Source organism: Mastigoproctus giganteus, chromosome 2, assembly GCF_048544385.1.
Source record: "Mastigoproctus giganteus isolate SK-2022 chromosome 2, ASM4854438v1, whole genome shotgun sequence".
NCBI classification, from domain to species: Eukaryota; Metazoa; Arthropoda; class Arachnida; order Uropygi; family Thelyphonidae; genus Mastigoproctus; species Mastigoproctus giganteus.
The window spans coordinates 270,639,245-270,656,269 of NC_143576.1; the positions used below are offsets into that span (position 1 = coordinate 270,639,245).

General features: G+C 39.4%; 1 protein-coding gene across 3 annotated transcripts in view; it reads left to right on the forward strand.

The window, feature by feature from the left end:
• The window catches only part of LOC150090468 (uncharacterized), a 678,730-nt gene extending 675,951 nt beyond the window's left edge, over positions 1 to 2,779 (forward strand). For all 3 annotated transcript variants that reach the window (XM_090389911.1, XM_090389910.1, XM_090389909.1), the window contains exon 24: positions 2,300 to 2,779. In XM_090389911.1, coding sequence (XP_090246037.1) covers positions 2,300 to 2,638 — 339 coding nt within the window. In that variant the 3' untranslated portion in view covers positions 2,639 to 2,779. The remainder of the gene's footprint in view (positions 1 to 2,299) is intronic.
• The last annotated feature ends 14,246 nt before the right edge of the window (positions 2,780 to 17,025 follow it).

Sequence of the window (17,025 nt, forward strand, 5' to 3'; positions counted from 1 at the left end):
ATAACCAAAATAGAATCATGGGCATTGTGGATTATTCCTTCTCAGAAAAGAAATCCACTGCTATTCATTTTTGTAAAAAACTCAAAAACTGCATCCTGATCCAGAAATATTTTTAAAATACAGTAAAATACTGATTCCTGTCACTAACAATTTTCATCTGTTGGGTTTACATTTAGATAATAAACTTAATTTTGCTTCCCATATAGTATATACCTTCAGAATGTCTTAAAAAACTGAATATCGTAAGAGTTGTCTCTGCTATGTCCTGCGGTGCTGACAGAAGCTCTCTCCTACATCTCTATAGAGTTTTAATAAGATTGCACTTGGATTATGGAGCACCTGTCTACGACTCTGCCAGAAAAACTCTATTACGTCTGAACACCATCCAGCTTTATTTAGCTCCCTCTTGCAGGAACCCTTAACCTTATCACATATTCTTGGGAATGAAGCAAATTTTGAAGATCTGTTTAAGTATTTAAAATGCATAAATTTGTATAATAGTATCTAATCATAATAATGTGAAATCAGTGATACCTAAACCATGAACAGGCACAGTATGGCCCAAGAGGCCCTTTTGCCCAAAACCTTAAATACAACAACAACAGTAATAATAGGTTGCAGAGTAAAGTTATCGATGTCTATCCTTTAGCAATGTTTACACATTGCTATGGCCATGTTTTGAACTTAGTTATGAAGCAAAGCCTCTTTTATATCAAGGAATATTGATTGTTTTTCCAAACTATCAGTGGATTGGCAGCATATTTTTCTAAATCATCGAAAAGAGTAAATGCTTTGCAAGATTTTGTTGCTGAAAAATTACCCTCCATCGCACTAACCAGATGGAACTTTACTTCCTGTTTAACAAATGCAGTTATTGAATTTTTTGAACACATGGAGAATTTTGGATTTTTTGTATTTCTTGCAAGATTTTCAAACAATTTATTTTGCTAGAAATTTTGTCTGTTTTGTTTGGCTATACTGCAAACTTCATCCTATGACATAATGTACTGTTGTGAAAAGGTGCATGATACTGTGAAACAGCTCAGGAATGACAAGGAACATGGATTTGATAATATTTGGGTTTCTGCAAAGGAAAAGCATACAGTTCAGGAGCCAAAGCCTAAAAGAATCTGAAGGAGAGGAGAAGATCATACCAGGAAATAGTCGACCGCATGTGCCTGGAGATGGAAGAAAGATATGCACTTTCGAAACTTGAAATTTTTCAACAACTCCTTTGAAGAAAAAGATATGATCGGTATGCAAAAACTTTTCCTGATCATATTCTAGAAAAATTAAAGGATTTCTATGGATCAGTTTTTGACTACATTCGCTTGAAAAATGAACTAAAAGTACTCTTATCATTTGATGAACTTGCAAGGAAACTAGTGCATCACCTATTAAAATTCATGCAAGAAATTCAGCTTCAGGTTGCATTCAAGGAAATTTATAAATTAGCAGAACTTATCATGGCGATTCCGAGTTCTACTGCTGCAGTCGAGCATTCTTTTTCGGCTGTGAAGAGAAAATGTATGTGTTATAGAGGAACACAAGGAAAGGTTATGCGGCCTAAGTTTACTCGGCATTAAAAAGACATTATCTGGTGGAACTGAAGAAAAGACCTTCATTTGATGATGATATGCTAACACAATTCCTAAAGCCAAACAGGAGATTGGAACTGGTGTATAAATAATAAGTAAATGAAACTAAATGCAACTAGGCATAATATTTTAAGAGTTTAAGATTCTATATCTGTATAATATTGGTGTAGATACACCTGTCTGCTCTATCACTTTAATTAACAACCTCCTTCCTATTTCTGTGTGGATGCTGCTGACTATCATCTCCATCTTTCTATCACCATATCCTCCCCCACTCCCTCCTTCCCTGTCTGCTCCCTGCTATACATCCACTCTCCTTTCCAATATTTCTATGGGCATCCCCAGACCATCAGTTCTGGGGATGCCCAGCAGAAGCTATTGTGCAGCTAGAGATGTGAGACAGGGGGCAATCAAACTTGTGTTTGTTGCACCCCCCCCCCACGCCCCAAGGTCCTGCTGCAAAAACTGCATTCTTGTACAGAATTTTGTGATTTTCATTGTTACTAACTTGTTTAACAAATTAGAGCATATCTTGAGCTTTGTTATAAGAGGTTTCAGTATTAAAAATGAGAAAGCAAATTTCTTTAGTTTTCTTTGTCAATATTTTATTTTCATGAAATAAAATAGGGTAGATATTTACATTAAAAAAAAAAATAGTTTTAACTTTTTTACTGGATCCGTTTTTTTTTTTTTTTTTCCAGATAGCCTCCCCTTTTATAAACCCACTGCTACAAAAACAAGGTTCTGTTCCTGTTCAACTTTCTTCTACTGCACTTCCCACTAGCAGTTCTTCACCTTCAAGCGTATTGCCGGTTCATCCACATCCGTATACCTCATCTGCTGCTAGTACAGTTCATTCTTCTGTGGAATCTACACAGGTTTGCAGTAATACTTCTAGCCACCAGGATTTAGCCACTACCCAAGCTACTTCTTCATTACTTCCCTTGCCGCAGCCACCTCCCCCTCCTCCACCACCACCACCACCTCCTCCACCTCCTCCATCACAGCCACAAGAATGTCATTATAATCATGAACTTTAAGTGAAAAATCATTCATTTGAGAACAGTATGCTTCCTATAAAATCTTAAAATAGCCTACAAACACTGGTGTGATTTTCAAGATGGTGAAATCACTTGGAATTATTACCTCCTTTATGGGAGGCATTTTTATACAGTTTTTAACAACAGTGCCATCCTTCACAACTGTGCAAATACATGCACAATAAAGTGTTTAAAATTGTATTAAAGTTTATCTTAATGGGTTGAAAGCCATCATGAATATATGTGTATATATATATATGTGTGCGTGTGTGTGTTTGTGTGTGCGCGTGCGTGCACACATGTAAGCTTTGTATATAAAATCTATTTTTCTTTTTTATGTACTATCAGTTTTACTGTATTATAGTGGTCAGTTTTACTGAGATGCAGAATCCACAGTTGCTGGCTTTGTATAAAATATTTTCAGAATAAGCGTTTTCTGTTATTATTTTAAGTTTTAAAATAGCTCACAAAAGAAAGGTAATGAAATTAAACACCTGTTTGATAAAACTCGACTCTGCTCAAATACTTCAAATTAGGAGAAAGCCCTGTGAATGGTGTACAGTAGTTTGTTGTTTATTATAATTCTCTTGTTAATAGGTCTGTGTATGAAGTTTCTCTCCAAGTAACCTACACTGTCGCGGATTTTAAAATTACTAGTTTTTGTATTAAAAATAACTTATTTTTTATCTCCTCAACGTGTCTTAATTGTAATTCTCATTGCCTTGTAAATAAAATGTCATTGTGCACATGTAATAGTAAAACTTTCATCATCTGTGAAAAATAAAATGTGACAGATAATAACTGTTTGCTATATTTAAATTTTCTACATATAGCGAAATAATAAAACCTAATAGCTGGGAAGCATCCTTCACCACTAATTGCCCATTTAGCCTCTTCTGAAGTATGTACACATCTATGTTTTTCATGTGCGAGCCCTAAATAATAGCTATATACAGTAGATCATTGATAATTCAAACTAATTGGGACCAGGGGTAGTTTAGACTTCGATTTGTTCAGATTTTCAAACATCAAAAATACTGTTCTGCAGACTAAAAAATAAATTTAGAAATAAAATCAGAGTTCAATTTAAATATTTTTATTCATAGCCAACAAAACAAATGAAACTTTCAGCCACAATAACACATATGTATAGACTTTGACAAAAATAATTACTTATTTTTTATGGCACCATTTTAGAACTTTGTTTCTTTGCCCTCTCTCTTATCAGCAAGAGTAGTTGAGTTCGAAAGCAGCATTTGTTGCTCGTACCAAGTCACACAGTCTCTAGCATGGCGAATGCCCAGTGTTGATGTCATTTTCTTCATTGTCATCATTGTCCATATCATTTTCAGCGGCTCCATTTCTTTTATATTCACAATTTAATTTCCAGGCAATTTTTAAAACAGTAAACCCTGTAGCAAAAATATAATTTTCCATCCACACCCTTATATCACCTTCATTACAGTCTTCTAACCCAGGGATTGCTGAAACAAGTTGATCATCTCATTCAGTATTTGTCCTTCATCTCCTTCAGTTTGATTCTGCTCATGTCCTACGGCTTCTTCTGCAATAGGCCACAGTTTTTTCCAGGCAATTTTTAAATTCTGAGCAGTGAGTGATTCCCACGCATCAGCTAACATGTAGCAGCTGTCCGTGAGGGTGAGCTTTTTGCTAAATTAAACTGACATCCATTTAGCCCTAAACCTTGAACAATATTTCTTAGTTGGTATGTAAAGCCTAGTAGCTTCCAAGATAAGTTCTTTGAATGCTTCCCATTTTCAATTTGCTGTTGGTAACATCATCAGTTGGTCCCACTAACTGAGGGTTAAATGCTAAATGAGGAGCCAGACGTGTTCAAAGCCGTTAAGTGGATTTTTCTTATTTATTAATTTGAAATTAGTGTTTTTCGAAAACTTTTGATTTAAATTTAGTAGTATAGCATTATTTTGTGATTTTCTGATTAATCTGGTGTATTTATTCTTTACTCGGCCTTGTAATTGCATAAAAGTATCGGTAAGGGTATCAAATCCACGTGTTACAAGTTGCAACACCTCCGAACGAGAAGTTTTTAGCCATATTTAGCCACTTTATTGAATATTATTTACATCAAATTATTTTCTGTAAGTAGCTTGTAGACCTAGTAGGGCTCATTAGTTTATTCTGAATTGAGACAGCGAGATTTGAAAGTTAATTAATACTTAAGTGTCTGTAGATTTACCTTTCGTAACTTGTTGCCTTTGTCATAGATAGCGTTAGTATAGTATAGGTTATAATATTGTCAGGTGATCGGTAGAATCTATTAAACTTTAGCATTAGCATTTTAGCATTAGCAGAAGCATTTGATGCAAGAAAGCAAGCTTATGCAGCATCAGCCAAAAAAAAAAAAAAAAACCCACTTCCACTTCACCCCTCTGTTCGTTCAAAATACCTGTCCAGCTGAGCCTTAAACTTATTTAGACTATCAACCTCCACCACAAGGGGTGGAAGTCTGTTCCACCAACCAACCACCCGCTGGCTAAAGGCAAATTTCCGCACGTCTATCCTACATCTGTCTTTCCTCAGTTTGAATTTATACCCTCTCAGGTGATTTTTCTGAGCTAGAGGAAGAATCCCATCAGCATTGAGCAAGCTTAAACCATTCAAGGCTTTATACACCTCTATCAGATCACCTCGCTGGTGCCTAGTCTCCAGACACTGAAATTTACAAAACTTAAGCCTTTCTTCGTAAGAGCACCCCTTTGTTCTATTCACTAATCTTGTTGCCCTTCTCTGTATTCATTCCAGCAGCTCTACATCCTTCTTGAAATGAGGCCTCCAGACCTGTATACAGTACTCTAGGTGTGGCCTGACCATTACCTTATACAATGGAATAATCACCTCCTTATCCCTGCTGGAAAAATTCCTGTATATCATTGACAATACTCCATGAGCTACTCTTGCAGCCCGTCTGCACTGCTCAGAGAACTTCATACCTGCCTGCACAACCACCCCCAAGTCCCTTTCATTCTCTACCACTGTCAGTGTAGTACCACAGAGTTGATAAGTTGCTCTGGGGTTGCTGTTTCCCATATGTAGTACTTTACATTTGTCAATGTTAAACTTCATTTGCCACCTCTCAGCCCATCTGCTCCACCTTTCCAGATCCTGTTGCAGCAGCATAGTGTCAGTAGTGTCCTTGACAACCCTGCCAACCTTTGTATCGTCTGCAAACTTGGACATTAAGCTTGATATACCATCATCAATATCATTTATAAATACAGAAAACAATAATGGACCCAACACTGAGCCCTGAGGGACTCCACTAATAACATTAGTCCACGATGAGCAGTGTCCATTGATTACCACTCTCTGTCTTCTCCCCCTCAACCACCCCTTTATCCATAGCAGCAATTTGCCTCCAATGTCACACTGCTCCAATTTGTGTAGCAGTCTTCCATGTGCAACAGTATCAAAAGCCTTTCTAAGATCCAAGTATATAATATCAAAGTTATTCCCTGCATCCAGTTCTTTTGTGACTGCATCATAGTAACCAATCAAGTTGGTCAGGCAAGACTTCCCCTTAACAAAACCATGCTGTGTCTGAGCTATCACTGAAGTCTTGTCTAAATGATCCTGCAGTGCTTCTTTAACCAGTGCCTCCATTAATTTTCCTGGAACAGAAGTTAAGCTCACAGGTCTATAATTACTTGTGTCAGCCTTTGATCCTCCTTTGTGAATTGGGGTCACATTTGCACATCTCCAGTCCATGGGTATCTCCCCCTGAGTCCAAGGAAGCTCTCATAATTATGGCTAAGGGTTTGCTTACTTCCTTTGCTGCCTCCTTTAATATAACTGGATAGATCCCATCCACCCCCAGGTGCCTTTCTTGTGTGTATCTTCAACAATTTCTCCTCCACTTTACTCTCAGTTATTACAAGATTCTCTATTACTGTCAGAGTTGAATACACCTCTGGCATTCCCCTTGCTGAATAACTCCTCATGTGTGAATGTCGATGAAAATATTCATTTAGTTTGTTAGCTACCTGAGCAGGATCATCAACAGTTGACCCATCAATATCAAGTGGACCAATCTGATTCATTCCCTTCCTTCTAGAGTTTACATAAGTAAAGAACTCTTTGCTGTTTTTCTTTTCATCCCTTGCCAAGGATTTCTCGTAATCTGCCTTCGCCTACCTAACCTCCTTTGTAACTTGGTTGCATATCAACTTGTATCTGTCATAGGCTTCTGTGTCATGTGTTAATTTGTAAGTATCCCATGCATTTTTCTTCTCTGCCATATGCCTCATTAGTTCATCTGACATCCATTTTGGCCTAAACCTTGAACAATATTTCTTAGTTGGTATGTAAAGCCTAGTAGCTTCCAAGATAAGTTCTTTGAATGCTTCCCATTTTGAATTTGCTGTTGGTAACATCATCAGTTGGTCCCACTGTATAGAATTTAAATACTGTCTCAGTCCATCGTAGTTTACGGAAGCAATAACTCTTCCCTTTACCCCTAATGGTAGTTACCTCTTTGAGTAAATCCCACTTCGGCACACTGTGATCACTGCCACCTAGTGGTTCATTTATCTGCAGATTCTTAATGCATGAAGAATCACTGCTGATAATCAAAGCAAATCAAGAGTATTACTCCCTCTAGTTGCCTTCTGAACATGCCGATGTAGAAAACAATCATCCAATAAATCCACAAAAGCCCTGCTAGTGCGTGAGTAACCAGCCCCCAAATTCTAGTCAATATCTGGGAAATTAAAATCTCCCATTATAAAACTCTCTGATTTACTGGCCCACTCTATTTCCCTGTACAGTTCCTTATACTCATCAGAGTCATTAGGCCTATAGCAAACTCCTACTGTCAATTTTGATCTCCCAATGCTTATGTCACACCAAACTTATTCAACACTGCACTGTCCAGCGATGTCGACTGGCTTCACTTCCTTGGTTTTTATGTGTTTCTTAACTAATAGCATAACCCCTCCCCCCTTTCTATCCTTTCTGTAGACGTTGTACTCCCCAAATTGCAGTTCTGCATCCCTTATATCTGTGCGACACCACGTCTCTGATATCCCAACAATATCTGCCTTTGATGTTTTGAGCAATACCTCAAATTCATCAAATTTATTTACTAAACTCCTAGCATTGGTGTACACGCAAGTATACCTGCACCTGTTTCTATTCTTAGCTACCCTAACACAACCCATGTGTTTACTTGTACCGCAATGGCTCCCAGCAGTCTCTGAAATACCATGCATCTTGTTTTTCAGGCTTCTGCTCATTCTAATAGAAGCAGTGCAAGAATCTCTTTCACCTCTGCCAGTGGCTACTGTCAATCTGTTGGTCTTTGTCTCCCCCCAAGCTAGCAGTTTTCAGACCCACCTGACACTGCCTCGATAGCATCAGCAAATATTCTCGCACCCTTTCTATTTAAGTGTATCCCATCCCTGTAGAAGCGATCTCTCCTGTTAACAAGTACAGTCCAGGCTGAAAAAAATTCTACCACTTGAGCCTTGCACAATCTTTCCAGGGCCGAATTGATCGACAAGGCTCTCATCATATACTCCCTCCTATCGTGTCTGGGCAGAATTGCAGACACTTTCAAATTCAACCCTAATTCTCGGCTTTTGTTCAACAGTGACCTGTACTTGTTAAGTAATTCTGCCGGTCTCCTACTCTTAATGTTATTAGTGCCAACGTGTACAACTATATCACCTTTTGTGCCCTTAAAAGATGATATTCGCTCTACAACGTCATCAAACTTTGCCCCTGGCAGACTTACCCTGGTCCTGTTCCACCTATCTTTTTTACAAAGCATGTTCCCCGTTTCCCTGACAATAGAGTCACTAACAACAACTAGAGTCACCAACAGCACTTAAATAGAAAGGATGCAAGAATATTTGCTGATGCTATCGAGGCAGTATTAGGTGGGTGGGAAAACTGCTAGCTTGGGGAGGGGAGACAAAGACTAATAGATTAATAGTAGCCACTTGCAGAGGTGAAAGATTCTTGCACTGCTTCATTTGGAATGAGCAGAAGCCTGAAAAACAAGATGCAGGATATTTCAGAGACTGCTGGGAGTCACTGCGGTGCAAGTAAACAAATGGATTGTGTTAGGGTAGGTAGCTAATAATAGAAACAGGTGCATGTATACTTCCGTATACACCAATGCTATGAGTTTAGTAAATAAATTTGATGGATTTGAGGTATTGCTCAAAACATCAAAGGCAGATATTGTTGGGATTTCAGAGACGTTTCACGCAGATTAGCATTAGCATTAGTAGAGGAATTTGATGCAAGAAAGCAAGTTTATGCAGCATCAGCCAAAAAAAAAGAAAAAAAAAACCCACTTCCACTTCACCCCTCTGTTCGTTCAAAATGCTATCGCTGATGCTATCGAAGCAGTGTTAGGTGGGTCGGAAAACTGCTAGCTTGGGGGGAGACAAAGACCAATAGATTCACAGTAGCCACTGGCAGAGGTGAAAGAGATTCTTGCACTGCTTCTATTAGAATGAGCAGAAGCCTGAAAAACAAGATGCATGGTATTTCAGAGACTGCTGGGAGCCATTGCGGTACAAGTAAACACATGGGTTGTGTTAGGGTAGCTAAGAATAGAAACAGGTGCAGGTATACTTGCGTGTCCACCAATGCTAGGAGTTTAGTAAATAAATTTGATGAATTTGAGGTATTGCTCAAAACATCAAAGGCAGATATTGTTGGGATATCAGAGACGTGGTGTCACACAGATATAAGGGATGCAGAACTGCAATTTGGGGAGTACAACGTCTACAGAAAGGATAGACAGGATAGGAAGGGGGGAGGGGTTATGCTATTAGTTAAGAAACACATAAAAACCAAGGAAGTGAAGCCAGTCGACATCGCTGGACAGTGCAGTGCAGTGTTGAGTCAGTTTGGTGTGACATAAGCATTGGGAGATCAAAATTGAGAGTAGGAGTGTGCTATAGGCCTAATGACTCTGATGAGTATAATAAGGAACTGTACAGGGAAATAGAGTGGGCCAGTAAATCAGAGAGTCTTATAATGGGAGATTTTAATTTCCCAGATATTGACTGGAATTTGGGGGCTGGTTCCTCACACACTAGCAGGGCTTTTGTGGATTTATTGGATGATTGTTTTCTACATCAGCATGTTCGGGAGGCAACTAGAGGGAGTAATACTCTTGATTTGATTATCAGCAGTGATTCTTCATGCATTAAGAATCTGCAGATAAATGAACCACTAGGTGGCAGTGATCACAGTGTGCTGAAGTGGGATTTACTGAAAGAGGTAACTACCATTAGGGGTAAAGGGAAGGGTTATTGCTTCCGTAAAGGCGACTACGATGGACTGAGACAGTATTTAAATTCTATACAGTGGGACCAACTGATGATGTTACCAACAGCAAATTCAAAATGGGAAGCATTCAAAGAACTTACCTTGGAAGCTACTAGGCTTTACATACCAACTAAGAAATATTGTTCAAGGTTTAGGCCAAAATGGATGTCAGATGAACTAATGAGGCATATGGCAGAGAAGAAAAATGCATGGGATACTTACAAATTAACACATGACACAGAAGCCTATGATAGATACAAGTTGATATGCAACCAAGTTACAAAGGAGGTTAGGCAGGTGAAGGCAGATTACGAGAAATCCTTGGCAAGGGATGCAAAGAAAAACAGCAAAGAGTTCTTTACTTATGTAAACTCTAGAAGGAAGGGGATGAATCAGATTGGTCCACTTGATATTGATGGGTCAACTGTTGATGATCCTGCTCAGGTAGCCAACAAACTAAATGTATATTTTGCATCGACATTCACACATGAGGAGTTATTCAGCAAGGGGAATGCCAGAGGTGTATTCAACTCTAGCAGTAAGCTACAGAATCTTGAAATAACTGGGAGTAAAGTGGAGGAGAAACTGTTGAAGATAAACACAAGAAAGGCACCCGGGGTGGATGGGATCTATCCAGTTATATTAAAGGAGGCAGCAAAGGAAGTAAGCAAACCCTTAGCCATAATTATGAGAGCTTCCTTGGACTCAGGGGAGGTACCCATAGACTGGAAATGTGCAAATGTGACCCCAATTCACAAAGTAGGATCAAAGCCTGACACAAGTAATTATAGACCTGTGAGCTTAACTTCTGTTCCAGGAAAATTATTGGAGGCACTGGTTAAAGAAGCACTGCAGGATCATTTAGACAAGACTTCAGTTATAGCTCAGACACAGCATGGTTTTGTTAAGGGGAAGTCTTGCCTGACCAACTTGATTGGATACTATGATGCAGTCACAAAAGAACTGGATGCAGGGAATAACTTTGATATTATATACTTGGATCTTAGAAAGGCTTTTGATACTGTTGCACATGGAAGACTGCTACACAAATTGGAGCAGTGTGACATTGGAGGCAAATTGCTGCTATGGATAAAGGGGTGGTTGAGGGGGAGAAGACAGAGAGTGGTAATCAATGGACACTGCTCATCGTGGACTAATGTTATTAGTGGAGTCCCTCAGGGCTCAGTGTTGGGTCCATTATTGTTTTCTGTATTTATAAATGATATTGATGATGGTATATCAAGCTTAATGTCCAAGATTGCAGACGATACAAAGGTTGGCAGGGTTGTCAAAGACACTACTGACACTATGCTGCTGCAACAGGATCTGGAAAGGTTGAGCAGATGGGCTGAGAGGTGGCAAATGAAGTTTAACATTGACAAATGTAAAGTACTACACATGGGAAAAAGCAACCCCAGAGCAACGTATCAACTCTGTGGTACTACACTGACAGTGGTAGAGAATGAAAGGGACTTGGGGGTGATTGTGCAGGCAGATATGAAGTTCTCTGACAGTGCAGACGGGCTGCAAGAGTAGCTCATGGAGTATTGTCAATGATATACAGGAATTTTTCCAGCAGGGATAAGGAGGTGATTATTCCATTGTATAAGGCAATGGTCAGGCCACACCTAGAGTACTGTATACAGGTCTGGAGGCCTCATTTCAAGAAGGATGTAGAAATGCTGGAATGAGTACAGAGAAGGGCAACAAGATTAGTGAATGGAACAAAGGGGTGCTCTTACGAAGAAAGGCTTAAGTTTTGCAAATTACAGTGTCTGGAGACTAGGCACCAGCGAGGTGATCTGATAGAGGTGTATAAAGCCTTGAATGGTTTAAGCATGCTCAATGCTGATGGGATTCTTCCTCTAGCTCAGAAAAATCATCTGAGAGGGCATAAATTCAAATTGAGGAAAGACAGATGTAGGATAGACGTGCGGAAATTTGCCTTTAGCCAGCGGGTCGTTGGTTGGTGGAACAGACTTCCATCCCTTGTGGTGGAGGTTGATAGCCTAAATAAGTTTAAGGCTCAGCTGGACAGGTATTTTGAACGAACAGAGGGGTGAAGTGGAAGTGGGTTTTTTTTTTTTTTTTTTTTTGGCTGATGCTGCATAAGCTTACTTTCTTGCATCAAATGCCTCTACTAATGCTAATGCTAATACAAAGGAGGTTAGGCAGGTGAAGGCAGATTACGAGAAATCTTTGGCAATTGATGCAAAGAAAAACAGCAAAGATTTCTTTTCTTAAGTAAATTCTAGAAGGAAGGGGATGAATCAGATTGGTCCACTTGATATCGGTGGGTCAACTGATGATGTTCCTGCTCAGGTAGCTAACAAACTAAATGAATATTTTGCATCAACATTCACCCATGAGGAGGTATTCAGCGATGGGAATGCCAGAGGTGTATTCAACTCTGGCAGTAAGCTTGAGAATCTTGTAATAACTGACAGTAAAGTGGAGGAGAAATTGTTGAAGATAAACACAAGAAAGGCACCTGGGGATGGATGGGATCTATCGAGTTATATTAAAGGAGGCAGGAAGGGAAGTAAGCAAACCCTTAGACATAATTATGACAGCTTCCTTGGACTCAGGGGAGGTACTCACAGACTGGATGTGTGACCCCAATTCACAAAGGAGGATTAAAGGCTGACACAAATAATAGACCTGTGAGTTTAACCTTCTGTTTCAGGAAAATTAGTGGAGGCACTGGTTAAAGATGCACTGCAGGATCATGTAGACAAGACTTCAGTTATAACTGGGACAGAGCATGGTTTTGTTAAGGAAGTCTTGCCTGACCAATTTGATTGGATACTATGATTCAGTCACACAAGAACTGGATACAGGGATTAACTTTGATATTATATACTTGGCTCTTAGAATGATACTGTTGCACATGGAAGACTGCTGCACAAATTGGTGCAGTGTGACATTGGAGGCAAATTGCTGCTATGGATAAAGGGGTGGTTGAGGAGGACAAGACAGGGTGGTAATCGATGGACACTGCTCATCTTGGACTAATGTTATGGGTGGAGTTCCTCAGGGTTCAATGTTGGGTCCATTATTGTTTTCTCTATTTATAAATGATATTCATGATGGTATATCAAGCTTAATGTCCAAGTTTGCAGACAATACGAAGGTTGGCAGGGTTGTCAAGGACAGTGCTGACAGTATGCTGCTGCAACAGGATCTGGAAAGGTTGAGCAAATGGGCTGATGGGTGGCAAATGAAGTTTAATATTGACAAATGTAAAGTACTACATATGGGAAACAGCAAACCCAGAGCAACGTATCAACTCTGTGGTACTAGAATGACAGTGGTAGAGAATGAAAGGGACCTGGGTGTGGTTGTACAGGCAGTGATGTTCTCTGACCAGTGCAGATTTGCTGCAGGAGTAGCTCATGGCGTATTGTGAATGATACATAGGGAGTTTTCTAGCAGAGAGAAGGAGGTGATTATTCCCTTGTATAAGGCAATGGTCAGGCCACACCTAGAGTACTGTATACAGGTCTGAAGCTCTCATTTCAAGGATGTAAAGCTGCTGGAACGAGAACAGACTTCCATCCCCTGTCGTGGTAGTTGATAGCCTAAATAAGTTTAAGGCTCAGCTGGACAGGTATCTGGAACGAACAGAGGTGTGATGTGGAAGTGTTTTTTTTTTTTTTTTTTCATGGTGCTTCAGAAGCTTGCTTTCTTGCATGAAATGCCTCTACTAATGCTTATGGATACTACCTCTTGTGGCTTTAAACTCAAGGTCAGACACGTCGACCGATAATGACGTGAACCAACCAAAAAGACCGGAGGATGGAACAGTGCCATGACTTACCAAACCTTTTGTTGATACACTCGCTATCCACGCAGCATGTAGGCAAGTTATTACCATTTCTAATTTAGAGATATTTCGAATCCATTGCCGGATTACCAAAAATGGTGAAACCACTGCGATCGGGAGCCATGATCGAAACAGCTTCCTCCAAACATTTTGAATGGCTGCTAAAAACAAAGACGTTTGGCGGGCTGCCAGAAATCTCACTTCCCACAACACCTTAAAATTCATCTAAAGGAATTATCTCAGTGTGACCTACTTATAGTCTCTGAGGAAGAACTGGTTGAAGGGCTTAGCAGTTAAAAAGTGATCAGTGCCAAACGAATTACGACAGGAAAAGATGAAAATCTCGTTCATGCTGGATCCATCATCTTAATATTTAGCACTTCAGAATTGCCATCCACAGTAAAAGCTGCTACTTAAATTATCGAATTCGCCCTTACATCCCCAAACCCGATTCGTTTCTTTAAATGCCAGAAATGTGGCCACTCTCAGCAGTCATGGAGAGCGGATGCCATCTGTCGAAATTGTGGATCAAAAGGCCATACACAAACTGATTGTTCAGCCTCAACTCCCATTTGCCCCAACTGCAAAGGAAGTCACCTTTTTCCAAATTGTGTGAAGTGTGAAAAACAAAAAAAAATTACTCCTAAAACTAAAACCAGTGAAGCCTCCAACGGTCTCGAGTGACAGAAAAAAAAAGTGAAAACTGCTAAAGACTAAGAAAACCAAGCACCCACTAACACTATGGAAGTAGTTGAACACCAAGGTTATCTTGGAACTTCAAGCCAATGACACAATGGATACTGGAATCCCCACTTTTCCAAACAAAAGACCGGAAGAAATGCCCCATACAAAAAAAAAGAATGTCAGATGAATCTTCCTCAAGGTGGTAGATGACTTTCATCAACCGGTGCAATTCCACCACTTTGCTTATTGGAGTCTTGAAGTGGTGAAACCCATGTTTAGTCTCTAGAGCAAAGTTTCCGGCATCCCCCCCATACTTTTCCTTCAACCCATGCACGGTACTAAGTACTATAGGTTTTTCATTAAAAAAATAATAATAAAATAATGCAAAACAACCTGCAAAGGAACTGCTGAGGACCAAGAAGCCATTCAGATGACTTGAAGGATTTACTGATGCAATTTAATCCCATATACGTATACCTATAGGAAACATTCTTGTCACTGCAAAGCTCGCTAAAATTTTCAAATTATGTCATATACAGACGAGATAGAATATCAGAATCTCCTTCACGTGGAGGAATAGTTATTCGTATTAATTCCAGTACGCCATCGAGGCCCATCCAGTTACAACCTCCTGACGACAATCTCCTCACACAACTCCCAACACTAATCAGTGTTGGGAGTTGTGTGACACTTTTCGGTGATATTAATGGCCACCATTAATTGTGAGGATCCACTAAAATGAATGCAAGAGGCTAATTGATTGAGGAGTTTTGAATAACGATCTAAATTAACTAAACTCTGTATCTCCCACATACATCCACCTACCTACAGGATCCACTTCTGTAATTGACTTGTCAGTTTGCTCACCGTCAATTTTTCCAATCATGACATGGTCGGTGTTAACCGATCACTTTAATAGTGATCATTTCCTGATTATATGCACATTACAAACAGGGTTATCTGTAAATCCAGACCAACGATCAATTTGGAAGTTTAGAAAGGCGAACTGGGGTGACTATTCTGCCCAAATATATCTAGACGGACTTTATGTTCAAAAACAACCCATTAATGATGTAACTGCATGCATAACTAATCAGATTTTGACAGCATCCGATGGATCTATTCCAAAATCCAAGGCATATCGCATTCACCGGAATCACTGGTGGAATACAGACTGCCTTCATGCCAAAAAGGAGAAAAACCGTGCGTAGAATTATTTCCGAAAGTGTCCTGCCACAACTAACTGGTTGCAACAAAACACAGCAAGCATGTAGAGGTGTTGCCATCCGTTCTATTTGTGGACCAAAAAATCGTACCCAAGAAGATTGTCCAGCCGCAGTTCCCATTTGCCCCAATTGCAAAGGCACCCTGCCTTTTCTAAACCAGGTGAAAAATACAAATTAGAACATAAAGACATCCTGAGGCGCACAGACAAATCATGTTGACCTTACCTAGTCCATCTTATACCTCTCGCACCCGAACTTTTCATACAATTGCAGTTCAAATAGATGTGTCAATACCACCCAACGTCTAGCTAATTGGGTTAAAGCAACTTTAAAGGAATTAGAAAATGTGAATTGGAATATCATCGGTTTGGCTGAAACAAGAAGAAGAAATGAATCACTTTTCTTCACTTTTCTTCAAAAAGTTTATCAAGTGGAAATCTGCTGTACACTAATGGAAACAGTGAAAAGAGTGAAGGTGGAGTTGGGTTTCTGGTCCATAAAGATTTTAAAAACAACATTTTGGAATTCAAAAGTACATCACCAAGGGTGTCAAGACTAATACTCAAGATTTCTAAGAGGTACAAGCTAAAGTTTATAATGATTTATGCACCAACATCGAGCCATGATGATGAAGAGGTTGAAGAAATGTACACTGAAATTGAGAGTCTTCTAGATGAGCAGAAAACCCACTACACTATTATTATGGGGGACTTCAATGCTAAGGTTGGAAAAAGGCAAAACAGCGCAGAAAGAGGAACTATAGGAAATTTTGGAATTGGTGAAAGAAATAAAAGAGGTGAAAGACTTGTGGAATTTGCAGAATCTCAAGGAATGTCAGTAATGAACACTTTTTTCAAGAAAAGGGTGAACAGAAAGTGGACATGGAAGAGTCCAAATGGGTTAACAACTAATGAAATCGACTTCATCCTCACTAACAGAAGATATATTGTGAATGATGTTACCGTCCTGAATAAGGTAAATGTTGGAAGTGATCACAGAATGGTAAGATGTACACTTGATATAGATGTAGGAAAGGAAAGGAAAAAACTGACTCGAGTAAATAATACAAAGGTCTTTGAGATAACAGAGGAGGAGAAAAAGCAGTATGTACAGGAACTTAAGAACAAGTTTGAGCTTCTGCAGACTGCTCAGGACCAAGATGTCGACGAGGAATATTACAACTTTCTGAAAGCGATAAAGCCCAAGAAACCTATAGGGAAACAAAAATCCAAAGAAGAAAAAATTAGTCAAGAAACACTTGTCATGATGAACCAAAGACGACAAATGAAGAGCAAGAAAAACACTGACAGGGAGAAAATTGACTA